The sequence below is a fragment of the Schistocerca cancellata genome, chromosome 3 (assembly GCF_023864275.1).
Source record: "Schistocerca cancellata isolate TAMUIC-IGC-003103 chromosome 3, iqSchCanc2.1, whole genome shotgun sequence".
NCBI classification, from domain to species: domain Eukaryota; kingdom Metazoa; phylum Arthropoda; class Insecta; order Orthoptera; family Acrididae; genus Schistocerca; species Schistocerca cancellata.
In genome coordinates, this window is record NC_064628.1 from 211002278 (window position 1) to 211016000 (window position 13723).

The window sequence follows — 13723 nt, forward strand, 5'->3', positions numbered from 1 at the left end:
TCTCATGATATCAGTTTGTTAGTTTTCATTAATTTTTGTTCAACCTGTTTTCGCTTCCAGAATGAGATTTTCCCTCTGCAGCGGAGTGTGCGCTGATATGAAACTTCCTGGCAAATGAAAACTGTGTGCCAGACCGAGACTCGAACTCGGGACCTTTGCCTTTCGCGGGCAAGTGGTAGAGCACTTGCCCGCAAAAGGCAAAGGTCCCGAGTTTGAGTCTCGGTCCGGCACACAGTTTTAATCTGCCAGGAAGTTTTATGTTTTCGCTTACGTACTACAACATCCTCATCAAATGTTGCCAGATGAACATACTTCACTACTTGTGCTTCCTTAAACTCGAATAGATTGTTGTGGAACAGTATACTTTCACACTCCTCTATGAACTTCCCATGTGAACCATCTTTTTAATTAAAATTTATTCTACTTTAATCAGTCTAAGCCCAATACTGTGTCAAAGTTTAAATTAGGAACTACATGCATTGTTTGGTAGAAAGTCTTGTGGTGTTCCACTGCTTCTTTACTAGGATATTGGGTGGCAAAGTGAAGTCTGATCAAGAGCTAAGGGTTCCTATTATTCAGTCTTGCTCACCGTTATTTGAGTACACTCACGAAGCCCTTCTGATTGAACTTAGTTTCTCAAAGCGGTGCAGCTACTGCTGGAAGTAAAGAAGTTCAAATCCAACATCCAGTTCTCCAAATTAATATGATGCTTCTCATAAACAATATACCATATATTGCACTCTTATTTACAATGACCATGAATTACAACATTGTGTTGTTGCTCGGAAAGTTACAGGTACATTGATAAAGACTATGTCCAAAAAATAGTCTGTTTTAACAGGTTCCGATTAAGTATGCAACAAGTTTTCTCTCGTCCTCGTGATGTCATAGGCATTGTCATGAATGCTCTTCCTCCGTGCCTCACACTATATGTGCAAGGCAGAACCTGAAAGTGCAGTATGAACTGCCAAACCAGTGGGTACTGTGAATCCGGTAATATATTTGTCATCCCAGCTAGCAGTTACATTGTGTCCATCCATTTCATATCCCATACACTAAATAAAATGTGCATCCGAACAGTAGGTGGTGATCATGATTTGTTGGTTCGGAAAATGCTTGTGCAACACATCACTTCACCAAAGTGATATGTTACACTACAGATTCTTCCCTTTAGGCAAATGATGTCAGTACTACTGTGAGACCCCAATCAAACAGTAAATATTCCAAATTCCAAGTTCAAAACTACTTTTAACCGTCTCAACTTCAACTGTCTCAATGTAATAAATATACTTACTCATATTTATTGTGTGTGGAATGCCTCATAACCATCAGTCATAGGCATGTATTTGCCTCAACTCCAGTTTAAGTTTCTTGGTATTTCTACTGGATAGTCATTCTTTTGTTGTGGATATAGGACCTTGAATGACAAATATTTATTCCAATATGGATCTTTATACTGTTTTACACTGTTCTTTTGTCTCGTGAACTGTTCATCAACACAACCTACAGACCAGTACCCATTTAATCTAATTGTCTGTATTTCACCTAATCAAATATCTTTCTTCCAGAACTAAGGCTTTTCCAGCCATGCTCATTGCATTTTTCGAAACCATTATACTTAATGCTTCATCTTGGGTAAGACAACTTTTAGCAAACTTAATTCACACTATGTTTTGGGAAGAGCAGTACTGTGATATTGCTGTGTATAGTTGTTACAGAGAACACAGTGTTCGTTGTTACCAGGCCAGTTTCCTCATTAGACACTTCCAGCATTCACAAAACTGTCATGAACCAGAGGAGTTATGTGCTTTGAAAGTTAACAAACACTTGTTGTCGGGCATTCTATAGTCAGTGACCTACTTTCCAAAGCTGAAGAATAGCACACAAAACAAAAAATTGCTTCATTATTTTCTCTTTAAATTAGCATATGGAATGGATTAACAAACTCGGGTAAATTAGTCTACTTTGCTACTTTGGAGGAACCTTAACTAATGGCATCGGCTTATGGAGTAACTGTCAAGTTGCATGTCTTTCCACAGAAAGATTATATCTACACAGTCATTTAATTATTCACAGCGATATTGTCCCCATTTATGTATCCTCTCCACCTACCCTTTCCGTCACACCATATAGACATACAGATTAGGGTACAATATCCAGTTAACACTAGAATGGTGGAAGTGATCAAAATGACCCCTCTCATACTTTGCCTTCATTGTCATAACCAATTTATTTACATTGTTAATGAAGTCATATGACTTTTCCTATAATTTTTTCTCTTGTTTACAGTGTGTATTAGGATTTACAGAACATTTTATATTTTCTTCGGCATTTCATTTGACATACTTAGAACTGTGGAAATGGTCAGTTTGACCCCACTGTAATTTCTTTTCTGAATATATGTAAATTATCCAACAATGAAGGGGCAATGGTCAGCAGTCAGGCAAGGCAGTTGCTGCTCATTGTTGCAACTGGGCTTGTGTAAATTTCAATCTACCACAGTTGATATTGTGTCATTCTGGTAATTGTCTTTGTCTGCAAAACTGGATTTTGTACATGTATCATCAGTGTGGACTTTCTGATGAAGAAGTGTTAAACCTCTTAGAGAATTCTGAAATTGAATTGGAAATTGACTTCACCGATGAAGACGTTGTGAACGAGGAGTGGTTTGTGGAAGAGAATTCGTAGGCTGATATACATCAGTCATCACCTCTTTCAACACGACAGGCACAGTTGGAATCATCTACAATGATGGTTTCTACGGATAGAATCTTATGGGAGATAGCCAATTTTTCATCTTCTGGAAGGAGGTCAGCTGTGAAGTGTAGGAGGTCTCACTGCTTATGCTTGCCAACAGGTAGATGATTCTGTCACCAGTGCCTTCCGACTTATTTTTGATGAAGTTATACTACATCACAGGAAGAAATACACAGTCAGATACTCGAAAAATACTAACAAACAATGACTGAACCGTGCCACTGGAGGAACTGGAGAAACGTGATAGCCATCATGTATGCTCGGTGTGTCATTTGTACAAAAGGTGGTCTGTGAATGATCTCTGATTGCACTTTTGGGGGTCTACTTTCATCAAGGACATTATGCCAAGGTACAGATTTCAGGAGCTTCTCAAATTTCTCTATTTCAATGAAAAGTCAATCTGAATGCCTGGCAGCCAACAAATTCACTCTTGTATCAGAAATTTGGGGAAAGTTAATTGAAAACAGTATTCATTCTTACTACCCTGGAGAAAATATATCCACTGATGAGCAACTATGTATTACCAAGCAAAAAAAGATGCAGGATCACTCAATTTATGTCCAACAAACCATCCAATTATGGTATCAAATTCTGGTTGGCTGTTGATGCAATGGCAAACTATCTATGTAATGCTTCACCATACCACAACAAAGAGGACATGGGTAGAGAGAAGCAATCACTTGGAGAGTACATCATTCTGCATTTCATGGAGCCATTTGTAAATCAAGGAAGAAATGTAATGACAGAAAGCTTCTTTACATCTCTTCAGCTTGCTAAGAAACTCAAAGAAAACAAAACTTCATTAGTTCGTACAATGAGGGAGATCCATTCTGAAATCCCCAATAAACTAAAGAAGCCCAGTACTGAAATATGCTGCACCCCCGTCCTGCACCATAGTGGCAACACAGACTGCACCATGACTGTATACCAAGGAAATAATAATAAAATGTCATTCTTGTGAGTACACTGCATGCTGAAGTAGCAATAAGCAAGGAAGGAAAGAAGAAACCTGAAAGTGTAACATTTGACAATGCAACAAAGTATGGGGTGGACATGGTTGATCGAATGACCCATAAATATACTCCTGTGTGCTGGTAAATGAGCTTAACGAAATAAGAGTGCGAGAAATCAGGCAAAGGTAGAGGATAGCGGCTGAAATCACCTAGAAAGTTGAGGGAGTGCCAAATCAGACTTTTCAAAGGCAACAAGACACAGCAAACACTGTGTAAAGTGCCACAAAGCTCTGTACGGAAAATGTTTGTGTAAAACAGAAATCACAATGATTTGCATCTAGCAGATTTCAATGGCTTGACTGCAAAGTAATACAAAGCTGTGTGTAAAACACATGCAAAAGCAATATGGAACGAATATACTATACTGTATCTAGAAGGTTGTACAAATAGTTCTTAAATGAAAATCTACACTTTAGGAAACTTAGCATTAGCAACAATAAATGTTTAATATATTTTGTTGTTGAAATAAATAAGTAATTATTAATTTTCCTGTTAAATAATTATTGTGATTACTAGAAAAAAGGTACGGATTAACAAGCACTAAACTAAAGTATTTAAGTCAAATATGAAAATATTTTATGTGGGGTCAAAATTACCCTTTTGTGCCATGTTAGGAATGTCAGAAACTCAGCCATTCTTGTATTAATAGCATTTGTTACAACTCTACCTTCTCCTTTCACATAATAGCGAACCTTGAAATAATGCTTTGCAATTGCTAAATATGTATGGGAATTGGCTATACATCTTGATCTCCTTTCTCCTCTCTCTTTGTCCATCTCGTTCTCTCTCTCTCTCTGTCTGTCTGTCTGTGTGTGTGTGTGTGTGTGTGTGTGTGTGTGTGTGTGTGTGTGTGTGTGTGGGCGCGGGCGCGCACGGTCAATCCACTAAATTCACGCAAAATGTGATTGTATCTGAGGCATGTTTTTAGGACACACATCTCTTGACCATATCTATGTTTGTTCCAGTGTCATGTCCTGGACCCTGGTCCCGATTCCAGAATATCCATGGTTTACTCTGTCAGAAATGTAATTCAGACTTTCGTGAACTATCACTATAATATCGTTGGTCAAGAATGTCAAGTATCGACTTTCTTGAGTACTAGGAGACCAGTGCTGAGTAATTATGCAAAATCAATCCTCTTCATATCCTGCCTTTGCTTGGGTAAAAATTTTGTAAAAACTCTTTTAAAAAAATACAGTGGCGAACCGCCTCATCTGGCTTAAACTTAAAGAATTGTTTAGATATACAGCTTCCATTTCCCAGCTACAATTCTTCTGTTAGCTCGGTTCATAGTCCACTATTTCCACTAAACTGTCTTTTATTTAATTCCATCTTAGTTAATTTGCCCCTATTTTCTGTAGTTCATTCTCCATTCTATATATGATATGATCGTATGGCATTGTTGGCCGGGAGGCCCCAGTCGGGAGAGTTTGACCGCCGTATTGCAAGTCCTTTTTAGTTGACGCCACTTCGGCGACTTGCGAGTCAATGATGATGAAAATGATGAAGAACACACAACACCCAATCCCCTGCCGGGAATCGAACCCAGGCCCCCTGTGTGACAGGCGGTAACGTTACCGCTATGCTACGGAGGCAGACACTCCATTCTATCTGTTTCTGTATGAGAATGAAATGTATCTACAAATGTTTCAGTCTCTCACACTTTTTTATCGACTAAATCGACTGCACGCTCTTCTGTTAATGTGGAAAGTAGTCTGCAATTGTGATATACATGTCTTTGTTTTTATTTCAATTTTTAAATTTTGATTTAGTATCCACTGTACTAACATTTAACTTCCTTATGTCATCATTTAACTGCGCACTCATTGTAACCATACTGGCATAACTACATCGGTTCTTTTCACATACTTTGTCTGCAAAACACGTGTTCAATCTATCTCAGCTGAATATTTTAACAAGGCTAGCTACACCTCTGTAGTAAACCCACATACTCTGGTTCCTAACCACTTGCCGTTTACCCCACAAAAACACCAAAACTAGTCATCTCGGATTTTATGCAGCTCACCAAAATCTTGCCATGACTAGATGGTTACGGGAAGCTCAATTGGTGTGTAGGTCATGCTGTGTTACCAAAAATGAGTGCATTGTTGACACTGCTGCCACGATAGGTTGACATTCTGCAGCTGTGATCCACAATGGCTGTTCTGCAGCAGTGATCCACAATGGCTGTTGTAGACTAGTTGTGGGATTAATGCTGTTGAAGACTTCTTAATGCAACTGCATGAATAAAACATACATCCAAACAATAGGTTATACTAATTCATTAAAAAAATAATCTCATTGTGGTGGCGATCATTATTTGTCAGTTCAGAAAATGCTTGTGCAACACAGCACTTTACCAAAGGTTACACTACTGCGTGTGTGTAAATGATGAAAGCTATTTGTGTTCCTCTTTAATTTGTTTTCCCTTGTTTCGAGTAATTCCAGTAACATACATCACTGTTACTGGTAGTGTAGGACATGAAAATGTTTTGCTTGCTTCTACTATGAATTCTTGCTATGGCAAAAAATATTTCACTTCCACAATTAAATGAATGTCCACTTTTATTCCAAACTTTTCACTCTCAATACTAGATCTTATTGTTATGTTTCTAGTTCCATCTTCTCTTCTTCAAGTAACTGCGCAAGTAGCGTTTTGGACATTTGAGTGCTACTACTTTTTCTGTGCACGGGCCTGCATTTCCTTTGACACGTCCTGGATTGTGGCCCTGGGTGCAGAATGTTCGTTGCTTTCTATGACTTGTTCGGAAAGGCCCTGTAGTTAATTGATTTGCATTTTCATTAGTTAATTTGCTGAATTAAGTGTTTGATTCCTGTTATTACATTGTTTATTTACTTTATTATTAGTATCATTGTGTTTGTTAATATTAATATTTAGTCTCACTTGTGGAAGATGCCTACTGCAATTATTAATATCTGATCTGTGGTTTCTTGTAATATTTAGTAATATTTGTAATATTTAAGTTAGCAATTCATTAACATTTGTCCTTCCATGATTCCTTATTGTCTTCTGTGCCTGGTAAGGTAAATGACCAAGTAATCCTTTCACAAATTGGCCTTCCTATATGGGGTCATCATAAATACACTGATCTTGTCAAATGCATTTCTATGTATTTATTATAATTACCACAACTATTACAGAAATATTGATGATTTAACAAATTAATTGCTAACTTTTATTTGCAAGATGACCAGTACTTCTTTTTAAACTTTTCTTGAAAATCATTCCTTGAAGTTAACTCACCTCACTCATTAATGTCTCCTTGTAAATAACTGAGAACAAAATCTACCTCTCTCATGTCACGCAAACATTTTAATAGTGATTTTAAAAGTGTTCTTACAATAATAGGTATCCACTTCACTAATAATTCCGCTGGAAGCCTACAATCTTCATTATATTTCTTTGTCTTAACCTTTTCCTGAGTCTTTGCTAGTTCCTCCCAAAGTTTTTGAAATTCTGCTTCTGCTTTCTCCAGTTCAACTGGGCACCGCAAATGAGATGTAATGTTACTATAATGTAGCTGTTCTTTACCTTTTATTCTTGCCTATTGTGCCTTCTTGTCCTTGCCACACTTCTGTTCTTGCATTGCTATTAAGAACGGTTACACCACACTTCTAAATCTTTACCATATAACTCGAGAACCCAATAACATTAATAATGCGTGTATCCTCTTCACAAAACATTTATTAACTCATTTACATTTACACCTTCTTGGTTTTATATGTCATGCCAAACTGAGAATCAGAATCAGAATGAATAACAAAGATTATTTTAATATCTCTTTTCTTACCTAGGTTCAGTTGTTTATCTCTATGCTACTGAACTAAGCACATCTCCAAGGCACGCCAGCGATCCATAGAACTTCTGTTCTTGCATCCGAGCAAGTGTTGCCACTCACAAAGTTGCCACTGTCACCATCTTGTGTTGAAGATGCATGTCATCTTCAGATAGAGTATGCCAAATACTGTTATAAATAAGTCCCACACAGCGTCTGCACTTCCACACTAAACAATTCATTTTATAACTTTTGGTTATGAGTGTCATTCATTGGTAAGAAGACATAAGGATACAGATCACAACTTTGGAGTGGTGTGTATCATAACATTGCATTGCAAATAAGCCATGTATTTTCATTGTTAGATCACTTTCAATTTCAAGGATGCCCTATTGTATTCATTTTGCAGGTTTGATCATTATAACACATTTTCCCATTTCTGGTTATTTTTGAAACACACTGTATTTTCCACATCTCAAAGTAACATATATCTTTCCCATGGCTGGCCACATTTGATGTGGATTTTCTGTAATGTTTAATGAGTAAAGCTTGATTATTAAGTGAACTACCTGAAAAGTACTATGTTGGGGGCACCAGACAGAAGCTGCCTAATTAGCTCATTTACATTTACACCTTCTTGGTTTTATATGTCATGCCAAACTGAGAGTCAGAAGCAGAATGAATAACAAAGATTATTTTAATGTCTCTTTCCTTACCTCTTCATTGGTAAGAAGACATAGGGATACAGATCACAACTTTGGAGTGGTATGCATAACAACATTGCATTGCAAGTAAGCCATGTATTGTCTTTGTTAGATCACTTTCAATTACAAGGATGCCATATTGTATTTATTTTGCAGGTTTACCCATTATAACACATTTTCCCGTTCTGGTTATTTCTAAGTCACAACGTATTTGCTACATTTCAAAGTAACATAAAACAGTCACATAAAAAAGAGTTTTCAGGATACAGTTACCATACAGCACACAGTACGCAGATTTTTATGTTGTAAAGTAGTTTCTCATACTTATTTTGATTTTGCATCATCATCATCCTCGATGAATTGTCACAGATAAAAATTGTGTGAATACCTCTCTGTTTCAGCTAAACACATTTGTGTATTAGACAAACTTGGGCACACTTATTGTCAGTTGGCTTTAATTTTATGGTCATTTCTCTACAATTTTGCCTTTCCAACCTATCTGGAAAGTTTTTCTTGATTTGACGTCCTGTTGACTCCCCAACTTACCTTATTTTCAAGTTGTTTCTCTCCATTTTGTATTTAGTTATTACATTGAGAAAGAAGTAGATAATGATTTCAGATGTAACTTTTTTACTGTAGAAAATATGTGAGTGTTTCTTGCATAAATAAATTTGTCCTCTATTGGAGGTATACTTGATGTAAAATAGTTGTCAGTTTCAGTGTGTGAGATTTTGCATCATCATCATTATTATACTTGATAAAACAGTCGCATAAAATAAAAAGTTTTCAGGATACAGTTACCAAACAGCACACAGCACGCAGATTTTTATGTTGTAAAGTAGTTTCTCATACTTATTTTGATTTTGCATCACCATTCTCCTCAATGAATTGTCGCAGATAAAAATTGTATGAATACCTATCTGGTGAATTGGGAAGTCACTTAATGTGATTTCAGCAGAACAGCAAAGCATTTAAAACATGCTGAAACACACTTTTGTCTTTACAGTCACATGAAAAAGTTTTCAGGTTACAGTTACCAAACAGCACACAATACCCAGATTTTTATATTGTAAAATAGTTTATCATACTTTTTTTGGCTTACCTGTGGGTCCATATCCCACTTTTAGTGAACTGATTTTCATTCACAAATGAAATCGGACAATGTCTCTTGTAAAAGAAAAATTTTGGCTTAGTTGTTAAGTTTTAAACATAATCTGTTGTGTAAATGCTTCAGTATTGTTTAGGTGTTACGTGATAATGTCTTATTTCATAAATGATATATCTTTCACCACATTTTATATCTACAACTAATTTATCCACTCTTAAGATTTCAGCAACAACTTCTGGAGTTCTCTTGGTTGATAGCCTTTTGAACTTTACATTTAACACAGACCATATAGAACTCCATTTTCTAACTTAAGTTATGAATTCTGCAGTTTTAGAAATACCTGCCAGAATTTCTCAGCAAATGCTTATGTTACTCCTGTGAATGATACTGTGTATGAACAAAAAGTCTGCAATCCCTACTTCAGACATGATGACATTCTGAAATATAACTTTGTTGCACAACTTACACATTATTTAAGCACTACCATTAATAACAGGAAAGTTTAATTTACTGGCAAGCACCTAGAACAAATACATACAAAGTTCAATGGACCTGCACACACTAAATACCCTGGAATTATTGTTGGCTAGTTTTAAGGGCTCAGTCAGTGTAATATTATTGCAGTGTTTGGGATAAATTAATGTGTTAATAAATATTATTCAGTGTGAGTCTTCCTGTTTATTTACTGATGAAAATTTAAGATAGGAGAAGTAAAAGTATATGAAATATATTTATTCATTAACGGTGTATGAAAAATTTGATAGAAATTATAGTATTGCTAAAAGCTGCAGCAAAACATGACTGATATAATGAAAGTCAGCTTTTAATTTCTTGTTTTTATCTATAACAGAGCAAAAGAAGAAGCAAAACGCCGCCAGGAATTAATGGAGTCGAAAGAGAAAGAGAGAAAACAGATATTACGGCAAGAGATAGAACTTATTCGAGAAGTAAGTGTCCTAATTACTATTGAAAAATTGTACAGGACAAAATAATTCAAATGACTCCCATACTATGTACTGAAACTACTTCATCACTCTGTCTTCTGTGCACTGTTCTAGCTCTTGAGAACTTCTTTTAATTTTGCACCAGCTGTTTCAGCCTCTAATCATAAAGTCTTTCTGGCACCATGGAATATTGAGTGTTTGTCTATAACAATCCTGTTGTGGCTTTAGGTATCCACATTTGGACAAAATTTTGACTGAGACTGAAAAAATTGGAGTAACACAAGAGTTTCTTCTGTGACATTTCTCTTGTTTATAGGGTGCAGTGGTATCTTTCATGTTGATGAACTTTTTTTTTTCTATAGGGTCACACAATTACTTGTTAGTTTACACTTAATGCCTTGTAACAGATATCCTCCAATTAAGGCTCCCAAAAACTGTCTGCCATTTCTAATGTGCCACAGCGAAGAATCGTGAAGTATGTTCTGTTTACACCAGGCCACTCTCATTCCCTGGTAGTCCAGACAACAGAGGAAAATTCATGTCGCCACATTTTTGCACAGGATAGGGCAGAGTGTAGTGACCAACATACTAAAACTTGTGGCCAGTGGGTTGTGAGCATGGGGCTTGGGTGCGTTTATTTTTAGTGTGTGTGTGTGTGTGTGTGTGTGTGTGTGTGTGTGTGTGTGTGTGTGTGTTTTAACTCAAATTTTAACTTCTAGCAAAAATGTTTCCCAGTACAAAGTTAAACTACACTCAATTTCCAACAAAAAAAAAAGGCCCCATTCATTTTTTCTCTAGTAATAGCTTTCACGTTTCAGGGATTGGAAAAATTGCAGATTATTAAAAATATTGTTTAAGTAATGTGAAATTATTGTTAAATGAGGTGAGATGAAAACAATTAGCAAGTGTGTGTACCACATCTAGGTGCAATACACCCATATTAAGGGATAAATTGTGTTCTGGGGTTATAACAGGGTGGAGGAATTGGGGAAGATAGGTCACTGGATTTGGGTCATATAGTCCCTCCTACATAGGTATGTAAACTGAAGAGTCCCTACTCACTATGTCACAAAAAAGCAATGACGGGATGTTTCACTAAGCTTTAATTACCCCTGAGTAGCTTACTTTATGAATCACCGACAATGAAATGGACAGACACGCCTGGGGGAAGGGGGGGGGGGGGGGGTGTTCCATGAAGTACACAAACACTACATAGAATACAAGAAACATGTATAGTCAGAATCTGTGTGAAAAACTGTGCACTTCTCTACATTGCAAGAGATATAATTGATTGTTAGTCATCCTATATTACAGCTGTAGCATTCTTCCGGAAAAGGCGACTGCCCACTTCACGAGTGCTGCTTGTTTTTCAGTTTACATACAGACTGTGTGTCCCCAGTACTTACTGTCCAGTTTACAGAGTTCGTGTTTATATAGTGGATTTAGATGTCCTTGTCTCCACTGTCAGTTCCTGGAATATTTTTCACAAGAGGGGCATCAAGTGCATCACCTCAGTCTCAGCTCTACCACCATCTGAAGTGGCTCAGAGGCTTAAATAGTCTCTCTCTGCAACAATAGTTAAGCAATTCATTGCAGCGGACTACTATTGTTGAACAAAATCCTAAGCCCTTTCCATCTCTCACATTCATACCCACCTAGGAAGACATAGTGTGCATGTGTGGTATGTGACTCCACTCAGAGGAGCACGCTCTATAAGTGCCAAAAATTCCTGAATGGAATAAATATATGCAGTCTCTTAATAACACAATTAATGGTGAGAGAAGTGCAGTAACTTTCTGGTCAATTATTATTCAACACCAAGTGATTACATCACTATCACATGGCTTTACTGTACACTATCAATGATGAACAGTAACAAAATGCCACATTTACCAGTCCAGTCCCTTTCCCACCAATGCTACATAGGTCACTGGCAACATACGACATACAAGCTAAAGACTTCTCAGCCACTATTTATGGGAAAGTATTTGATGTGGCTTACTTCCAACAACTGCAAATAAATACTCACTTAATGAACTGAAAAGAACTTCACTATATAAACATTAGCTCAGTGAAGTTATAAGGAGTTTTCAAATGGAACTGTATGAAATGTTGTACCAACCGAACCAATTGAAGTTTGCATATGCTGCTTAGGTATAATATAGTGAGACATCTAGGCAATGGAAGCATTCTGTGTTATCACCTCCCCCAAAGAATTCAAATCTATGCCCTCAGCAGGCAAGGTGATGCACACTGCATTTTTCGACGTCCAAGGTCTTACACTAATTGAATTCCTCAAGCATGGAAAATCCGTTAAATGACATCTACTGTCAGACACTCCACAGCCTACACAAGTCCATAAGGAGCAAATGACCTGGATTGCTCTCAGAAGTAGTGATTCTGTTCCATAATAATGCACATCTCCAAGGTCACAAATGAAAATGAAATGATCATATGGCATATGTTGGTTGGGGTAGACTCTTCAGGGTTCGGCCACCATATTGAAAATCTTTTTAGTTGATGCCACTTCAGCGACGTGTGTGTCAATGATGATGAATCACACACCACACCCAGTCCCCTGCCAGGAATCGAACCTGGACCCCCTTGTGTGGTAGCTGGTAACGCTACTGCTGCGCTACAGAGGCGGACTCCAAGGTCACACACAAAGTGTAATGGCCAAGGTCAAGCGGGAGAATGCATTGTCCCTATATCCCGGACAAGTCGCCCTGCGACTTCATGGGTTTGGCCCACTAAAAGGTGGGGGGATCTCAAAGGGAAAGGGAATTGCTTCAGCATGGACGATGAACTGAAGGACACAATGGAGGACTGGTTTCAGTCACATCCACAGGAATTCTGGGAACAAGGAACCTTCAGATTGTGAAACCGTGGGATAGTTGTGCTCAAGTCTCTGGTGATCACTTTTTTTGTTTCGTACCTTTTCTTTTGAACACTTTTCGGATTTGTTTACTAATGTAAGAGAACTAGATTGGAAATGCTGGGGAGGTGTAGTCTGTAAACTGGAAAACAATCAGCACTCATGATGGGGGAAGTCACTTTTCCCGGAAGAACAATTCAGTTGCCTTGCAGGATGATTATGAATCAATTTTTCCTCTAGCAGTGTAGAACAGTGTGCAGAGATTTACATAGAATTCGTGCACAGGAGTTTCTTGCATTCATTTTATAAGTAACTCTCACATACATTCCATTTAGTGTTAAGACATTTTGTGGAAAATAAACATCCCCTAGGAGTGTCTGCACACTGTGTCGCTGGTGATTCATAAGGCACGTTATGGAAGAGTCGGTATAATTTTGTGAAACATCCTGCTGTTACTTCTTGTGATGTAATGGGGTAGAGAGAAGCGGGTATCACGCATTCGCTCTTCTGTTTATAAACGTATAT

General features: G+C 37.4%; 1 protein-coding gene across 1 annotated transcript in view; it reads left to right on the forward strand.

Annotated features, from left to right (window-relative positions):
- The window catches only part of LOC126174833 (FAS-associated factor 1), a 165614-nt gene that overhangs the window by 136065 nt on the left and 15826 nt on the right, over positions 1-13723 (forward strand). Inside the window, exon 11 of the mRNA XM_049921213.1 lies at positions 10230-10326. Within this exon, the coding sequence (XP_049777170.1) occupies positions 10230-10326 (97 nt within the window). The remainder of the gene's footprint in view (positions 1-10229; positions 10327-13723) is intronic.